The sequence below is a fragment of the Heloderma suspectum genome, chromosome 4 (genome assembly GCF_057233095.1).
Source record: "Heloderma suspectum isolate Gila_16-S chromosome 4, 16-S_ref, whole genome shotgun sequence".
In the NCBI taxonomy this organism is placed as follows: Eukaryota; Metazoa; Chordata; class Lepidosauria; order Squamata; family Helodermatidae; genus Heloderma; species Heloderma suspectum.
In genome coordinates, this window is record NC_139461.1 from 126,484,633 (window position 1) to 126,503,367 (window position 18,735).

At 45.2% G+C, this 18,735-nt stretch overlaps 1 protein-coding gene across 4 annotated transcripts in view; it reads right to left on the bottom strand.

Annotated features, from left to right (window-relative positions):
• LOC146347384 (uncharacterized) overlaps positions 1-18,735 on the bottom strand; it is a 144,644-nt gene that overhangs the window by 25,649 nt on the left and 100,260 nt on the right. For all 4 annotated transcript variants that reach the window (XM_084848139.1, XM_084848142.1, XM_084848138.1 and 1 more), the window contains 2 exons: positions 18,061-18,179; positions 15,814-15,869 (listed from right to left, as the gene is read on the bottom strand). In XM_084848139.1, coding sequence (XP_084704265.1) covers positions 15,814-15,869; positions 18,061-18,179 — 175 coding nt within the window. The remainder of the gene's footprint in view (positions 1-15,813; positions 15,870-18,060; positions 18,180-18,735) is intronic.

Genomic DNA, 18,735 nt, shown 5'->3' on the forward strand with positions numbered 1-18,735 from the left:
GGAACTAATAGTCTCACAAAAGTGGTGGTGGGGATATTCAGTTCAGCCTTAGCTGGAATTCTGAACTTACCCCTCTCCATGTCTGACTGGTTGTTACCATCCTGTTGATCTCATATGCACCCCCCCCCAAAAAAAAACATCAACACCCCAACTTCAGGGCTCCCACTTGTGGTCTGGATTGGACACTCTGACCCTCTTTGGTGATCCATCAATGAGGACCAGGCTGTTCAGTGTAAGGGGCTGGAGCCTGGAGGGCAGTTTTGCATACATAGCAACAGTGTTTCCAAGTGTGGTGATTTCATCTTTCTCTATGATTTTCACCCCATCGAAAAGGTAAGTGACTTTCGTACATCCCTACTGGGCTCCCCATGTATAGTTTGTCAATCGTCAGATAAATAATGCTGGTCTGCTGTCATAAGGATGTTGAGGTCAAAGAAGGGTGAAGGTCAAGGTGCTTCACTTTTGGTTCTGCACTCATTTGAAGCCCTTTGACCTCAACATCCTTATGACAATAATGCTGGTCTGCTGTCATAAAGATGTTGAGGTCAAAGAAGGGTTTCGATGAGTGCAGAACAAAAAGTGAATCACCTTTCATGAACATGTCTAGCTGTGTCCCCCCAAAACCTTTCCAGTATTGCTTCCAAAGTGGATGAAAACACCATCCCATTGAGAGTGAATACTATGCTGCTGATCATATGTTTCCTTCACTCTTGACTGGTTTTGTTTATTCTCAGTGATGTTATTTGATTGGATATATATTGATTGAAAACCTTGCTATTCTGCCTTTTTGCCTCCATATGAGGCACTCAGGGCCTCCAAACAATTAAAAAGAACAGAAAGCAATAAAAATATATGAACTAACTAGATGAAAGGAATGAAAATAGAAGATAATATAAATCTGATAATAATAACAGCAGATAATATAAATCAAGTAATAATGAGGGAACAGGAAAATGTGTCAGAAACAATATTAAAACATTGAAAAGGCAAAGGACCTGCTCGAACAAAGAGTTTTTCAGTATGAAACATTTTTGTGAACCACCCAGAGAGCTTCGGCTATTGGGCAGTATAGAAATAAAATAAACAAACAAACAAACATTGGGGTGGGAGCCAAATGAATCTCCTAGGCAGGCCATTCCAAACCTTAACATGGCAATATAGTCACAGTTTAGCATTACCTAGCATCATAATATAGTCATAGTCAATACATGATCCCCAATTGGCTACAATGCATCATGTGAATATTCCCATGATGAAGGTGCAGAAAGAAATGTCACTGAAACAAACAAACAGATTTGTATGATTGGGCCAAATCAAAGCTATGTCGGATGGGAAGAACTACATCAGTAAAGATGACTATATTTTATTTTATTTTAAAAATTGTTAACAAAGATACTACAGGAAAAGCTTAATCTAATCCAAGCTATCATAAACAACTTTATATGGAATAACAAAATCCAGGGTTAAAAGTAAGTAGAGACAGATAACATGACCTAGGCATTCCAAACATCACAAAATATTGCCATGACTAGAATATGTCAGTGGTGGAAGGCAAAGGATTATAATCTCTGTTTGAATGTGGAATAACTTGGAATATCAATAACTTTAAAAATAATTGGTCTTGGTTGACAGAACATAGTGTGAAGTCAAAACTTAAGACCATTCTCATATGGATTATCATGGTAAAAATCTGGGTTAAATATAGAAAGGGATTTAGCACCATCACTGTCTTCTGTTGTATAGATTCTTTATCTTTGTTACTAGATACATTAGTTATTTTCGTGAAGGAAAGGGAAAGAGCTACCCTGCATAGATACTATGATTTGCATATAGGTGACAGATTTATGCCGTAGAGCATCATAAGGAAAAAAAATATAAGATCATTTTCCTAATTGGTTTCAGTGTTTGTACAAAGTAAGAACTTGGTGTTGAAAATATATGGAGCTAGGGTAGTGACAAGGAATTCAATGAGTTTGAAAATAAAATTTTGCTATATTTGTAAACATAGAGGGTCTTTTATCAAATCTTTATGGTATTTTGATAGCTATTGCACCATTCACGTAAGAAATATTGGTGGCAAAGAAAGAAAGGCTAACAATGCAATCCTGTACATATCTGTTCAGAAGTAAGCCTCAATGAGTTCAATTAAACTTGTTCCAATGTAAGTATGTCTATGATTGCAGGTTTCTGAACAAATATACTTGTTATACTATGAAGGACAAGAAATAAATCATCAAATATAGAATCAAGAGAGCAATCCTATGCCCCCCAGGCAGTGTCTGGTGGACATAGGATTCTTCAGTTTCCTGGCTACAAGGTCAGAGACAGGGCTCTCACTTCATCACCAGGAATCACGCTGCCTGCCCCATCTCCCTTGTAGCCAGAGCAGAGAGCTACCTCTTCGCGCTCAGTAAACAGAATGTGGAGGTGGAGGAAAGGGGATGTTCCTGGGGGTAGGGAGGGGAGAAGACCAAGGCAGCTGGCTTATCCCTTTTCCTGTCACTGCCCCAACCTCCCCCACCCCAAGCCTCCGCTACACAGGTGAAATTGCCCATCTAGCTTAAATGTAGTGCGGGGGGCGCAAGGCGCCTCCCACTTTGTGTAGGATAGTCGTAAGCCTCTGAGTTCAGGGGCTTATGAGAAGGGATGGATGAGCCCATCTCCATCCAGGATCCAGAAGCTTGATGGACTGCCCCCCCCCCTTGCAGGTCACCCAGCACGAGCCTGCTCTGTGAACTTCCTTGCTCACCCTGCCTGCCCGTGAGCTGCGTGAGCTGCCCCTCTTTATCACACCAGCCGTCAAAGGCTGGCATGGGGAAGGAGGGCCTCAGCACAGCCATCCTCCAGCCTCTTGCCCTGGCCCTCTCTAGAGGAGGCCAGGGCGAGAGTGCTGGGGTGCTGCCATCGCCCTTCTTCCTCATGCTGGCTGTCAACGCCTCTTGCCCTGGCTCCAGCAGGTGGGGGAGAGGGGAGAAGAGGATAGGTGCTTCCTTCTTCCCTCTGTCCCCACCTGCTGCACCAGTGGTGACTAGGGACAAGCTGGTCATTTTCCGTAAGGCCAGGAAAATTTACAGAAAACGACCAGCCTTTCCCATGCCACTGCCACTGTAGCAAGGATGGGGGAAGGAGGAGAGGTGCTGCCTTCTTCCCCACTCCTTGATGAGGGAGCGGGCACCTGAGCTGTTGCCCAACTCAGTACGCCATGAGTCAGGCAAGAGCGCAGGTCCACAAACTGGTGTCTGGGGGGCAGAACTAGCAACTTCTCACCAGGCTTCAAGCCCCAACCGGATGCTCGCGACATCCCTACTTATGAGTACCCAGGGTGCAACCCATAGGATTGCACCCTAAGAGGAAAATGGAAAATGATACTGCAATGGTGTGGAATAATGGGATAAATGTATAGTGTATTGTAATTTTGAAAGTTCCCAGGAAAACCACATGTATAAGAGTTACTGTAAATGATGTATTAATTTCTGTTCATAACATTTGTTTTGTATTTATGTGAATGATGCTTGATATCCAACCAGTCTTTAAAACTGACTTAAATATTTGCAATGATATTACATACCTAGCAGGTTCCTTTTTTTCTTTTTTAATGGTACGAGTTCCAATCAGTGTTTCAGATGGTATGTTAAGTGCGCTGATTTTTTACATATTAGATGGAGGTGTCTTGTATTTCTTTAATAGATTTATATTCTGCCTCTCCAAAGTCCAATATGATCCATTGTGAACTAGCTAAATTATGCAATAGTATTTGAAGACATTTTAAGGTTATTAAAGAAATAACATGAGGTGCTCTTGAATGCATGCCACATGTAGTACTGTTGAACAATCCAAATTTGCTTTGTTTTGATCTATCCTGGGTCCAGCCTCTGAGCCAACAAGCTTTTTGTACCCTTTGCTTTGATCCTTGCAACCCTCAGAGTTCAGGCAGCAGCTGTTCATTCTTTCTGCCACACATTAGCTCTGAGAATAACCTGGGGTCCTATTGGCTTTACTCTCATTCCTCATAACTCTTTTCTAGCATGATCCTCTGCTCCACCTGGCACCTGTCTCATATTCCAGGGCCCGAATCCCCCACTTTCCTTATATTGCTGTAAGCCACCTTGGGAGGGCTTCTGCCCTGAAAGTTGGCCCAGAAATATTTTATATTTATAAAATAAAATAAGTACATTCACAATTGAACCACCTTATTGCTGAACTTTTCCCATGGAGATCCAGTTGCCTTGCATACCCAGAGAGAAAAGCTTTACCACCCCTGGTAAAGCACCCATTGATTCCCAATCTAGGTTCTATATGTGCAGGAACACAAATCAACCTGTGAGGTGATGCAGGCACTCTGTGAGTTGATATCTTCAAGTCCAAGAACTGAGCCTAGAGTATTGGTAAGTGGCTACCAAAACAACCTGAGCTGAAATAGGGATGTTGGAGAAATCTGTCTGGGAGGTGGAGTTTGACATGTTTTCCTAGGCTCGCCCCCCACCGCCAGCCTTCGTTTTGATTCCTGTTGCAGTATGTGACATGATCTGCATCAAGTCAGGCTAGTTCACTGATTTTCTGGGAATCATGGACGGTTTCAATATTTTTGGATGGTTCTGCAGTTTGTGCGAATTTCTGAGCAATCTGGGCTGAATTTGCACAAAATATGCAAATTACAACTGAATTTGCATAATTTGTGCAAATTGGAGATCCTGCCCAAAATAAATGCATGCAAAGGTCCCTGGAGTTTGGGGAACAGCTCACAGTCCAGCTCTCAGAGGCAAAGTAAGTTGTATCCTCCAGGGAATTCCGTCAAGGCAAAAAAAGAATCCAGATTTCCCATCCCCAAACTGAAAGCACAATTTCTGAATCTTATTGGAAACTCCAAAGAGAATGCCCACTGGCAAGGCTCTCCATCTAAATCTATTATTTAACAAAATTATGGGAGCTCCAGGGTCCCAAAGAATGGCTAAGTCTCTGTTAGGTCTTCCCATCATCATCCATCAAAAAGCCCTTTCTTTTGGATGCTTACAGTTAACATGGTGCAGCCCCTTATCTATAATCTGGTTTAATGCTTCTGTCCCATTTTGAATAAATAACCAAAGCTGAGAAACCCAGGGGTAGTCTGTACCTGCTGCATTTTTATAACTTTCTGCAACCAAAATATCCTTTGGGTTCTCCTTCCTCTGAAGCCAGGCAATTATGCTCTATTGCTTTGACTTTCCTCCTAAATCTGTCAATTTCTGCACCTGTAGCCCTGCTCTTTTTCTTTTTTCTTTTTGTGCTGCTCCACATCACCAAATTTCTGCAGCAAATTCAGCAGTGTGGTGGTCGTCTGGGGGCAGTGTGAGCCACATGAACTGTCGCCCACCACTAAGACAGAGCTTCAGCCTAACTACTGGGAACAACTGGCCAGTTTTCACTTCCAATATGTTGCCCTGGTGCATGCGCCTGTATGTCTGAACATAGAGCATAGAAAGAACGGGCACACAGCATTTCATAATTCACTTCCTGTTCTTACAAGGCAATGATTTGAGGTAGCTGTGATTTATAGTTTGGAATGCTGGTCAATGAGAGAAAATCAGCTATGATTGAAGAGTGGAGGCTTCTATGAATAAAGGCTGATTAGTTAATCAGCCAGTGCTATATGTAGATAGCCTCCTTGGGACTATTGAATGAGATGGCTAGGAGGTTGTAAAAGGAACAGGTGGTACTTTGGCCTGTCAATAAAATAGGAGAAAAAAGATGGTGAGAAAGCCATAATTCTTTGAGCTATATACAGGATAGCTAAGAAAAACTGATTCATATCATCTATCTTCTGGCTTACTTGTACAAAGCCCTGCACATGAAAATGTTCCACTCATCTGAGACGTATTACAGAGGATAAGCAATGTGCTCGAAGAGGTGTGGAGAAAATGAATACCGAGACATTTTTCTCACTCTCTCATAATACTAGAACCCGAAGGGGTCATCCGATGAATCTGATTGGTGTTAGAGTCAGGACAGATAAAAAGAAGTACTTCTTCACACAGCACGTAGTTAAACTATGGAATTCACTACCACAAGATGTAGGGCTTCATCACACAGAGCTTTTATCCTGCAATTGGGATTGCTCCTTCACGGAAGTTTGTGGGCTCTTTACATGACGCCATGACCCTACCGTGACCCTCCTGCACTAAATGCCGATTGTTCCATTTTTAAATAGATCACAGAGAATGAGCTATCAATTTACCCCATTGTGTTCCGCTTCAGTTTCCTCCATGAGAAGAGTTAAAGTGGCAAGAAGAGGAGCGAGATCAATCATAGAATCATAGAAATCATAGAATCATAGAGTTGGAAGAGGCCTACAAAATGAGTCCATCCCCCTGCTCAGTGTAGGAAGCCTGATTCCCTGGTGGTCTCCCGTCCAAGTACTAACCAGGGCTGACCCTGCTTAGCTTCCTCACCACAGAAGTCACTTTGGCTCTGAAACATAATCAAAGACTCAGATATGGGGAGAAAGCGAGGGGGGGGGAAGCACATGTAAAGGGAGTCAGTGGTCATTCTGCATTTAAAACAGAAGCAGAAAGCCCCGTTTTAAATGTAGAATTTTAGGGTGCCTATAGTGATAGCCACTGTGCCATTCCTCCCTAGGTTTCACCTTCTCCAGCTTCAGCCTGATGAAACTGAGAAGAAAACCCCCCCAGGATGTCTCCTCCCTCTGGGTAGTTGTCCTCACTGACACACAAGCTTCAGCCCCTTTTTCTCTCTTGGTTAAAGAGACACCCAATACGACTAATTGGTTCCCTCTGTCCAATACAGAAGTAACAAGGAAATATGTTTTCTAATGGTAGCTCAATAAGATAAACCAACATGTAGGATTTTGTAGTTAAAAACGTGTTGTTTGTTATTAAAATGTGTTTAATACAAGAAGAGTTATATTATTAGTAGTAATCAACCTATGCTTGGTCCTAACATACCTACCTACTCTACCCCTTCTAAATCTTAATCCCCAAACCCCACTCACTAGATGTAGCTTCCACAATCCTGAAGGCCCTATCTGACTTCTGTCAGTTCATTCCTTTTATAACCTCAGACTGCACACACACACACACACACACACACACACACGCACACCTCCCACCTTTCACCCACTCCCTAACACTCTATTAATCCTATCTTACCTAGGTCACATTTAGTAATGCAAATACAAACATTAATAGAACAGCATATGTTATAGGTATAGCCACCAATTTGGATGGCTTTAAAAGGGGATTACACAAATTCATGGAGGATAAGGCTGTCAATGGCTACTAGTCCTGGTGGCTATATGCTACCCCCCAGTATCAGAGGACACAAGTTGTTGGGGAACATGAATTGGGGGGGGAGGGGTGCTCTTGCACTCATGTCCTACTTGCGGGATTCCCACAGGCAGCTGATTGGGCACTATATGAATAGAACGCTGGACTATTCCAAGGGATCCATGCTGGATCAGACCAAGGGATCCAGAACATAAGAAAAGCATGGCTTTTCTTATGTTATTAACATCATGTAATGTTCTTAACATTATGTTCTTAAGATCATGTCAGAAAGCTTATGCAAGTGAGCTGTGTCCATGTGATTAGGAACCCTGGGAAAGCAGGAATCCGGTAACAAAACTCTTTCAGAAATTATGTTAACTACACCTAAGATTCTGGAGGTGACGGACTCGAACTTTGGGGGAGCTGGGGGTGGCGATGGCTGACAGGAAGCTCTGGTGTGGGCTGGTCCATGAAGTCACAAAGAGTCGGAAGTGACTGACTGAATAAACAACAAACATATAACAGGCAGGAACTATAAGAGCACATGTGATCCCTCACCCCCTCTATGTGCATTCATCATAATGTGTCAAGAGAAGCTGTCAGAGATAAACTCTAAATGCAGTAAAATCACACCTACAGGTGCGATCCTATGCTAAGTGTGGCTGCTTAATTCCCACTGACTTCAAGATAGGGATGTATGGACTGTGTAAAATCTGGTCCGTCTGTGTTTCACAGATTTTCAGGTGCCTTTTGTTCCATCGTCCGCCCACAGATGGATGCAAAAAATCTTTCCGTCATGTGGAAAATACACAAATAATTACATAATTATTTACATAATTTACCTCAGTACATAACATTTAGCATATATTCCCCCATTCCATTCAACATTTCCTCAGCAGTAACTTACTTATTTTCCTACGAATTTATACGCATAAAATTCGGGAAAGTTAAAGAATCATTTGGAAGTCCACGGACTCCATGTGGCCTGAAGGGGTTGCTCCACAGTGGATTCTTAGAAATCCGAGCTCATTTTAGTCTGTCCCAAATTCCTCCAGCATCCCTACTTCAAGAAGTTTAACTGCACAGGATGGCTGCTAAAGTTTGAACTGTAGGCAACAGTGCTAATCTATTAAAAGCATATATATCTATTTGATTCTTTTCTTAAAAAGAACCACACACACAACACTTTAATTTACTGGTGTTGATTCCATAGCTGTTTTTGCACTGACACTGAGTGTTTTATTTCCTTTCTGATGTTTGTATTGTGTGTGTGTGTGTGTGTGAGAGAGAGAGAGAGAGAGAGAGAGAGGGAGAGAGAGAGAGAGAGAGAGAGAGAGAGAGACACTTTGTATTAGTTCTATCAGCTGTAGGAACAAAGTGAAGGGGGAGGGATATTGGATGTCCTTGCTGATTTAATCTGCTGATTTAATCTGATCAGTTAGGGTGGGTTTTTTTAAATACAAAATCGAGTTTGCCAAAATAAAGTTTTAAATGAGCATCAAGGGTCCTTTACTGCACTTGTGTGATGACTAAACACAGATGGGAATTTAGTGTGGAGTATCTAAAACTAGAAAACCTGCTTCTGATAGGGATGTACGAAACTCACTTACCTTTACACGGAATATTTCGCTGTGGGGAAGGTTCTCCATCCCTCCCCCCAGAATCCTCGACGGGGGAGAGGTGATCCAGTCCTCCCCCCAGGAATCCTCGACGGCTGGCTCCAGGCCATCCACAGCCAGATTTCCGGCCACGGACGGGCTGCTGAGGACGCATGGCAGCCACCATTTGCATCCAGCCAGGCAGCCATGATAGGCTATGTAAGTATTTACATAGCCTATCATGGCTGGGCAAAAAAAAAAAAAAACAGCGTACGCAAATGGCAGCAGCTACGGTGGCCGCCATTTGCGTTCCCTATTTTTCACCGTTTTATCCTACATAAATATTTATGTAGGCAATTGTGTCAAAAAAATTATGGGAGGGCAGGAGGCTGTTCTGCCATGGATTACGGATTCTTTAGAATCTGACCTCACTGGAATCCGTGGCGGAATTCTCTGCCATCCCTACTTCTGCATAGGGATGGGGGAGAATTTCTCCCCAAAACTTCGGGGGGCCGAGTGCCAACGCATTCGATCCTCCAAAGGTTGTTCGGGGAGAAATTCTCCGCCCCCCGCCCCCCCCGGGATGGGACTTACCTTTCACGAATGTCCCTCCCGGCGGCGGGTCCCGGCGGCGGTTCAGCAGGTCTTCGTCAGGGGCGGGGGCGGCAGCCGGTCTTTCGACCGGCTGCCGCCACCGCCATTACAAGTAAAAAAAAAAAAAAACCCTGTGATAGGCTACGTAATGATTAACGTAGCCTATCACGGCTAGATTTGCAAAGTCAGCTGTGATAGGCTACGTTAATCGTCACGTAGCCTATCACGGGTGACTTAAAAAAAAAAAAAGCAGGTATAGCTAATGGCGGCCCCCATAGGGAGCCGCCATTCGCGGTCCTTATTTGGTCCCTGTAGTCTACATAAATCTTTACATAGACTACAGTGACCAAATAAGGAACGCGAATGGCAGCTCCCTATGGGGGCTGCCATTTGCGTACGTGCTTTTTTTTTTTTCAAAGTCACCCGTGATAGGCTACGTGACGATTAACGTAGCCTATCATGGCTGACTTTGCAGATCTAGCCGTGATAGGCTACGTGAATCGTTACGTAGCCTATCACAGGGGCGTTTTTGTTTTGCTTTTCCTTTTGAAGTTCACGGCCGGGGAGACGGGGCGCTATTCCCCGGCCTGAATTTCGGCTGGGCGAGGCGGGAAGCCTCCCCCCCGGCCTGAATTTCAGCCGGGCGAGGCAGGAAGCCTCCCCCCCCGGCCTGAACTTCAGGGGGAGCAGCAAAGCGCCTCCCCCCCACCGCGAAGCAAGCTGTGAGACCAGGTAAGTGACTTTCATGCATCCCTAATTTTGGAAGTAGGTTTCTTCCATGCCATGTAAATCCTAGATCGTGCTCACTCTCAGGTATTCCTAGGGATGTCAGAGAATTCCACCATGGATCTCAGTGAGTCTGAATGCCAATGCATTTGGCCCCCCGAAATCCGTGGTGGAACGAAGCCCCCCTCCCCACCATCCTGCGAAAGGCTTGTGAAATGGAGCACTTACCTGGTGCTGTGTGTGCTGCTTTGCGAATGGTGGCCGTGTCTGCGGCCGCCATTTACTTCCCCATTTAGGCCATGATAGGCTCCGTAAATACTTACGTAGCCTATTGCAGCTAACACAGGGACACCATTTGTGTCCCTGCGGAGGCCATGATAGGCTACATAAATATTTACGTTGCCTATCACGGCAAAAGAAGGGAACATAGTGGCCGCCATTTGCGCCCCTGTCTTTCGTCATGATAGGCTACATAAATATTTACATAGCCTATCATGGCCAAAAACATGAATGCAAATGGCGGCTGCCATAGCCGCTGCCATTTATGTCAGCATGCTCCACACACCTGTGAATGCACCTGGCCGGCGGCTCCGTGGAGTTGCCGCAGAGCAGAGCTGTCCGGGTTAGGATTTGGGGGGGAGGTGCAGAGCGCCTCCCCCTCACCGTGAATCACCCCTGCAAAAAGGTAAGTGACTTTCATACATCCCTAGGTATTCCTTTGTGAAGGGGAAAGGGTTGCTGGGGGTGCGTCGGTGGGTGACAATGATCTGCAGGAACATTAGGCAGGTTTGCAGCATCTCTTCTTGGTAAAAAAAGTCTGAATGAGCAATCATTTGGGTTTCAGATTAGCTCTTACTTCTGCCAAAACCCACCTTATCTATGAAGCTTTGGACTTAGCCTTTATTTATTAAAGTATTTCTAGCCTGGCCTATATTGATAGATCTCATGGTGGGATCCAATCAATAAAACAATTCAATAAAAACCATAAAACATAATCAATAAAACATAAATTGTAAAACAGTCTACAGTATATCACAAACTTTATTGGCATAAAATCAGCATTAATAACCCTAGCAAACAAATCTGAACTTGAGTGGCAGTCGGGGGTGGGGGTCCTAAATGGGATATCATAGCCTTCACCCCTTAGATACCTACCTAAGTAAGTTTTACCTGCATTCATGCATATTATTTCCTCTATATCTGAAGTTCAGGGAGACTGTTTAGCTTAGAGAAAAGACAAGTGAGAAGAGACAGGATAGAGGTGTATACAGTTATTCATGGTGTGGAGAAAATGAATAGGGAGACAATTTTTTCCCTCTCTCAAAATACTAGAACCTGGGGTCATCCCAGGAACCTGATTGGTGGGAGATTCAGGACAGATAAAAGGAAGGACTTCTTCACCCAGTGCATAGCTAAACAATGAAATGTACTACTACGGAATGTAGAAATGGCCACCAATATGGATGGTTTTAAAAGGGGATTGGACAAATTCAAGGAGGAGATGGCTCCTCCATGGCTACTAGTCCCGATGGCTATATGCTACCTCCAGTATCAGAGGCAGTATGCCTTTGTACACCAGTTGCTGGGGAACATGAGTGGGAGGATGCTATTGCACTCATGTCCAGCTTGTGGATTTCCCATCAACAGCTGGTCGGCCACTGTGTGAACAGAATGCTAGACTAGATGGACCCTTGGTCTGATCCAGCATGGCTCTTCTTATGTTATTAAGTTCTTATATGGCCAAAAGAGCACCATCCATGTTCCAGAAGTATTAGCAGGCTTGGGGCTAGGGATGTATGAATCCCACTCACTCGTCCATTCTGGGGCATCTGCGGTGGGGTGGAGACACTCCGTCCCTCCCCCCAGAATCCTCCCCGGCCAGCTCTGCTCCATGGCGACTCCACGGAGCCGCTGGCCAGGTCCGGCCGCAGCTGGAATTCCGGCTATGGCTGGGCTGCTGAGGCCGCAAATAGTGGCCACTACGCCAGCCACCATTTCTGTGGCTGCCAAGCCGTGATAGGCTATGTAAGTATTTACATAGCCTATCACAGCAAAAGGAAGCCACGCAAATGGTGGCCACTATGACAGCCGCCATTTGCAGCTGCAGCAACCCAGCAGTAGCCGGGAGACCAGCCGGAGCCGCTGCCCCGCATCCGCCTCCGCATCCGCCGCTGTATCCGCTGCCGCATCTGCCGCCGCATCTGCCGCCAGGTAAGCTCTGTTCCAGGGGGATTCTGCTGGGTGGGGGAGGGAGGCCGTTCTATCACTGATTCCGCGGGGCCAGATTCTAAAGAATCTGGCCTCACTGGAGTCCGTGGAGGAATTCTCTGACATCCCTACTAGGGACAAACATGAGGTTTCCAGAAGTATAAAAAAATATTTAGGGAACACCCACCCCTCCCAGACCAATGAGAAATTAGAAGACTCAGTGGCTAAGAATACTGACTAAGGGAGCAATCCTATGGTCCCTGGGCAAGCATCCCAGAGACCATAGGATTGTTTGGATTATCCCTTCTGAGATCAGAGTCAGTACTCCAACCTCCGAGTCAGAGATCCAACCCTCCTCTCCCCCCCACCCCAGCCAGTGTGAAAAGATCCATGCTGGTTGCTCTCCAAGGTCAGAAAACCAGCCTTGGAGGAGGAGGACAGGGGGCATTCTGGTGAGAAGGGAGGGAAGGAGGCTGGAGAGGGCAGGATATGAGTTATTCTAAGCCTCTTTGAGCCTCCTTCCCTCCCCCTCTGAGGGCTAAAATGCCCATGTAGTGAAATCTGCAGGGCAGGAGGACAGGGAGGTAAAGATCACTTCTACTGCTCCTCCCACCCTGCATTGGATGACTGGACGCCTCCTGACTGATCACTGAGAGCACAACTAAGAGGCAGAGATCGTGGCTAAGAAATTAGGATTCTGAACAGGAAAAATTTATACTGCAACATTTTCTTGTAGGCCCCATTTTTTATTTCCCTATTGCTTCAGTCTTCCCCTCCATGTCTCCCCGCTCTTTGTTATCTTCATCTCAAATTTGTTATTGCAAAATTTGCCCCAGTCTGTTCAGGACACGAATCTGTCTTTGGTTTATATTACTTTGTAATATGCCATATACATAAATGGTGCTACATTAAAGGGGAGGAGGAGGGGGAGGGGGAGGAGGAGAGGAATACATTATCTACAACAACAACAACAACAACAGAAATAGAGAGGCCTTGTGATTAAAACAAAAAAACCACAATGATGAACAGAAGGGAATCATAGGATGGAATAAATATTGGAGGGGTATGAGTAGCTAGTGATTAGAAAGTAAAGCATTCTGATCATATTTGATCAACTCTCTGCCCATTGATCCTAGACAATCAACCCTTGGTCCTGAGAGGCAGCCTGTGAAGGAGATGCCAACTCAAGCAATAGCATCATACAACTGACTGTTCTTATTGTTTATAGTGATGCATTATTTAACTAGCCTGAAGTCTGCAATTAAAAACAAAGTTGCAGAGAGAAAACAAATAGCACTAGGTTCAGTAGGTTGCATATCCATCAAGTAAGTAAGTTTAGACTTGGTGAGGTGTCCAAAGGGTTTAGCACATAATACGGTCATCCTGGGACTGTGCCACTTCAGATCGCAGGTGAGGTGATCACGTTAGAATACTTTTGTAAGCCGCCTTGTGTTTTTGTGAGCCACCTTGTATCCCAGTACTGGGGAAAGGTGGGGTATTAATAATAATAATAATAATAATAATAATAATAATAATAATAATTCCATGTACCAAAAGATTCTTGTAGATGGAAAGCATAACAGCAACTTGGCAAGGATCTCTAGCTTAGAATGTTCCCTTGTGGTAGTTTTTACCTTTTCATTGATGAATAAGGTTTGACATAATGAAATGCTCTAGCATGCAACCTCTTTCCTGAATTGTACAGTCCCCGGAGCAGTGTATTATGTGCTTTTTCTGGAAATTGCAATTGGCTTTCAATTGGGGGTTGAAGGGGTTCATGGGGAGGGGGTTCTTGGGGGCAAAAGGGCCCCCAGACCTCTCACAGTTGCCCATCCCTGCGACAGAGATGGTATTGCTACAGTTATCCATGTTTTAGTAACCTTCTGATTACTGTAATGCTTTGTAGAGGGGACTACCCTTGGAAATGGTTTAAAAACTCAGCTGATCCAAAATAAGATGGCAAGATAGTTGATTGGGACTGACTGATTCAATCATAACACCACTGCTTTTTCATTTGCAGAATTTTGGTAGGTGGCTACCAGAGAAAGGGGCTTTTTAGTGGTGGCACACTGATTATAGAATGCTCTCCCCAGAGGGGCTCACCTGAAGCCTATGTTGTGGTCCTTTCAGCATCAGGTGAAGACCAACTTATTATCTCGTGCATGTTGTGAGCATTTAAAGGTTTGTTATTGGATTGTTATTAAAATATTTTATAATCACTTGTGTTTAATTTTCTGTATGAGTATTTTTTTATTGTCACTGACTTTATTTTATTTATTTAGCTCTGGGGTACCCATCATGGTGCCCATGGGTGCCAATGTGCCCATGGACACCAGGCTCCCTGCCCCTCCTGATTTTTATATTATTAAGATCTTAAAAAATTCAAAGGTGTTTTTTTTTTTTAAGTAAGATGCTGGGAAAACAAAGTGCTGCCCCCTAATGCCATCTTCATTTAGGTTCAAGAGAGTAGCTTTCTGTTTTATTGTTCAGACCTCTATGCTCTGCTTTGTATTTCAGTTCTTGGGCAAGTACTTGTAGCCTCACCAGTTTGACTTCTGGGAAATGAGAGTACAGTGACCAGCCATGCCCACTGTTCCAGGTATTTTATAAATTGGCAAGGTGCCCCATGGCAGTCATTTTGTGAAAGTGCCCACAACACTCTCACAAAATTCCAAATATGCCCACTGAACCAAAAGGGTTAGGGATCCCTAATTAAAGTTGTACTGTCCTGAAGGTTTTAATTTTCCTGACATTTAGGTTCTGTAAACCCAGAGGACTATGTTGACTAGGTTGAGTAAAAGTGTTGGAAATAAATAAATAAACAGACACACACACGCACGCGTGCACACACACACACACACACAGTCTGTCTGTCTATCTATATCTATCTTCAAGCTATTTAAATGAAACAGGTTTTCGCCTTTGAGCATTTGAATTGGCTCTGAGTTAGGAGTCGAAATGAAATACTTATTAAACACTGTGTAGAAAACTCTCTCTTTCTCTTACACACACACCAATTCTTGTAAATGATAGTGTAGCAATCTTGGCACTAAATTATCTTCTGTTGTCTCTGTGTTTGCCCAATACAGTTTTTTGCTGGCAAGATAAGCAAACAAAGCTTAATCATTTTCCATGTGGTGAGAAAAGCCCACACAATTATCTAGACAATGATCATAATGAAACACCCATTGAAAAGAGGCTCAGGATTTTATGACTTCTCAATGTCCTTCGTCAGTCCAAAAATGAACAAAAAATAAATTTGTTCAGCATAAAAGGGGGGGGGGGAATCATACAAACCTTGGTCAAACTTGCATTCAGTTTACCCAATGGGATGCGAGGAAATTAGGAGTTTTTTGTTCAAAGCCAGTCTTTGAGCATTCGAAAACATGTGCAGGGAGGAAGGGAAGAGCAAAAGTAAGGGACATTACCTAATTGCTGGTGCTGAGGCTCTCACTAAGGGGACCCACTGGTTAACTGGAGAAATCTGAAGTTGATTAAGAGGATACATTTAGTGAAGGAATAATATTTACGTCCTTTTCCAGTTTCATGTTAATAGGCCTTTCTCAAGACTGAGTCAAGTCATCTTAGGGATGTACGAATGTTCCGCCACGGATCTTGGGGAGGCTGAATGCCAGTGCATTCAGCCCCCCGAAATCGGTGGCGGAATGGCCCCTCGCCCCCCAAGGACGTGACTTACCTTAGGCGGATCTTCCTGGTGGCGGCGGTTCCGGCGGCAGCAGCTGCGGTGGCCGGTCTTCTGACCAGCCGCCACCGCCACCATTTCCAGGTAAAAAAACAAACAAATAAGACGTGATAGGCTACGTAAAGATTTACGTAGTCTATCACGGCTAGATTTTTTAAAAACACCGTGATAGGCTACGTAAATGTTTACGTAGCCTATCACGGCTGATTAAAAAAAAAAAAAAGCACGCGCGTACGCAAATGGCAGCGGCCATGGCTGCCCCCATTTGCGTTCCTTATTTTGGCAAGTCTTAGTCTACGTAAACATTTACATAGACTAAGACGGCGAAAATAAGGGGAATGCAAATAGCGTAGACTGCCATTTGCGTACGTGCTTTTTTTTTTTTTTAATCAGCCGTGATAGGCTACATAAACATTTACATAGCCTATCACGGCTGACTGCAGGGATGCAAATGGTGATGGCTACAGCTCCCGCCATTTGCGTCCCTTCTAGCCAGCGGCCGGATGTCCGGCTGCTGGAGGAGCCGGCCGGCGGCTCCGCAGAATTGCTGCGGAGTGGAGCCAGCCGGCCAGGATCCCGGGGGGGAGGAACAGAGCGCCTCCCCCCCGGCCAGAATTCCAGGGGGAGGGACGGAACGCTTCCCCCCCAGCATCAGCATAATCCGCAGAAAGGTAAGTACCTTTTGTACATCCCTAAGTCATCTCAAGCAACCAACAAAGAAGGTTGTCTCTAAGTCTTCATTATTAGGAATGCTATATAAATCAGGCTTATAAATAGTAACTCGCCTGACATGTAGGGATAATTTTCAGATGACTAGGAGAGGAAGCTTTACAAAAAATAGTAATTTATTTTTATTTCCGCCTTAATTAAAGTAGGGATGGCGGAGAATTTCTCCCCGAAACTTCGGGGGGCCAAGCGCCAACGTGTTCGGCCCCCCGAACAAGTTTCGGGGAGAAATTCTCCGCCCCCCCCCGCACCCCACACACACCCCCCCGGGACGGGACTTACCTTCCCTGAATGTCCCTCCCGGCGGCGGGTCCGGCTGGCGGTTCGTCGCGTGTTCGAGCGGGGCGGGAGCGGCAGCCGGTCTTTCGACCGGCTGCCGCCCCTGCCATTGCAATAAAAGAAAGAAAAAAAAAAAAACGTCCCCCGATAGGCTACGTGACGATTCACGTAGCCTATCATGGCTAGATTTGCAAAGTCAGCCATGATAGGCTACGTGAATCGTCACGTAGCCTATCACGGGTGACTTAAAAAAAAAAAAAAAAAGTGTGTACGGATAATGGCGGCCCCCATAGGGAGCCGCCATTCACCTTCCTTATTTGGTCGCTGTAGTCTACGTAAATGTTTACATATACTACGGCGAAAATAAGGGCAACGCAAATAGCGTTGCCCTTATTTTCGCCCTAGTCTACGTAAACATTTAGGTAGACTACAGCAACTAAATAAGGAACACGAATGGCGGCTCCCTATGGGGGCCGCCATTCGCGTACGCGCTTTTTTTTTTTTAAAGTCACCCGTGATAGGCTACGTGACGATTCACATAGCCTATCACGGCTGACTTTGCAGATCTAGCCGTGATAGGCTACGTGAATCGTCACGTAGCCTATCAGGGGGCTTTTTTTTTTTTTACTTCCACGTTCGCGGCCGGGCGAGGCGAGGCGCCTCCTCCCCAGCCTGAATTTCGGCCGGGCGAGGCGGGAAGCCTCCTCCCCGGCCTGAACTTCGCGGGGGGAGCAGCGAAGCGCTCCCCCCCACCGCGAACAAGCTGTGAGAAAAGGTAAGTGACTTTCGTCCACCCCTAAATTAAAGTCACCATGATTCCCACGTACACATATGTTCAGTGGGGAAATGTGCACATTCCTTTTTCCCTCAGATGGACTCTGACTCTGGAAATGAGCCCAGCTGAGAGAGAAGTGCCTGGATTTATCATGAAGTAAGCCATGGAAGAGAAGTGTTCAGTTCCTCTGACCTGTGAACTCCTTGTGTTCTTTAGATGAGATCCTCTTGCCCCATCCAGCCACAACAGGTGGGTCAACAAAGGTGATTGGCAGTTAGAAGTTCCACAGGGAACGTGATTGGCCAGGAGATCTGAAAAAGATTTCAAAAACGTAGAGTCAGTTAGTGACTGGTGAGAAGAGTTGGTGGTTGTTGGCTGAAGGGAGAGATCTCAGAGCTAGAGAAAAAGGAAGCCTTCCAGCCTGAGGGGATCCCACTGGAAGATCTGAATACTGAAGCTGATAGCAGAAGGGTGCGGTGCTGTGGGATTATGGTGAAGCTTGAAGCAGGCAGCAAAGCCCAGCACCAGAGGGTTTCAGGCAGAGGTTAGGCGAGAAGGTATTACTTCATCATGTTGTCCCAGAAACAGAATAATGTTTCTAGAGCTGGAGGGAAAGGAAGATTGATGTACAACATCTGTTCCCGGTTATAAGGATGGATGAAAGTCCCTTACCTGGTCCTGCAGCTTGCTTTGCGGTGGGGGGGGAGGTGCTTCGGTTCTCCCCCCAAAGTCCTTGGCGGGGGGAGGTGCCCTGCCCCTCCCAGCTGAAATTCAGGCCGGGGGGGAGGCACCCCATCCCTCGCCGCCAAAATTCAGGCCAAGAGGGAGCGCCCCGTCTCCCCGGTCGCGAAATAAAAAAAGTAAATT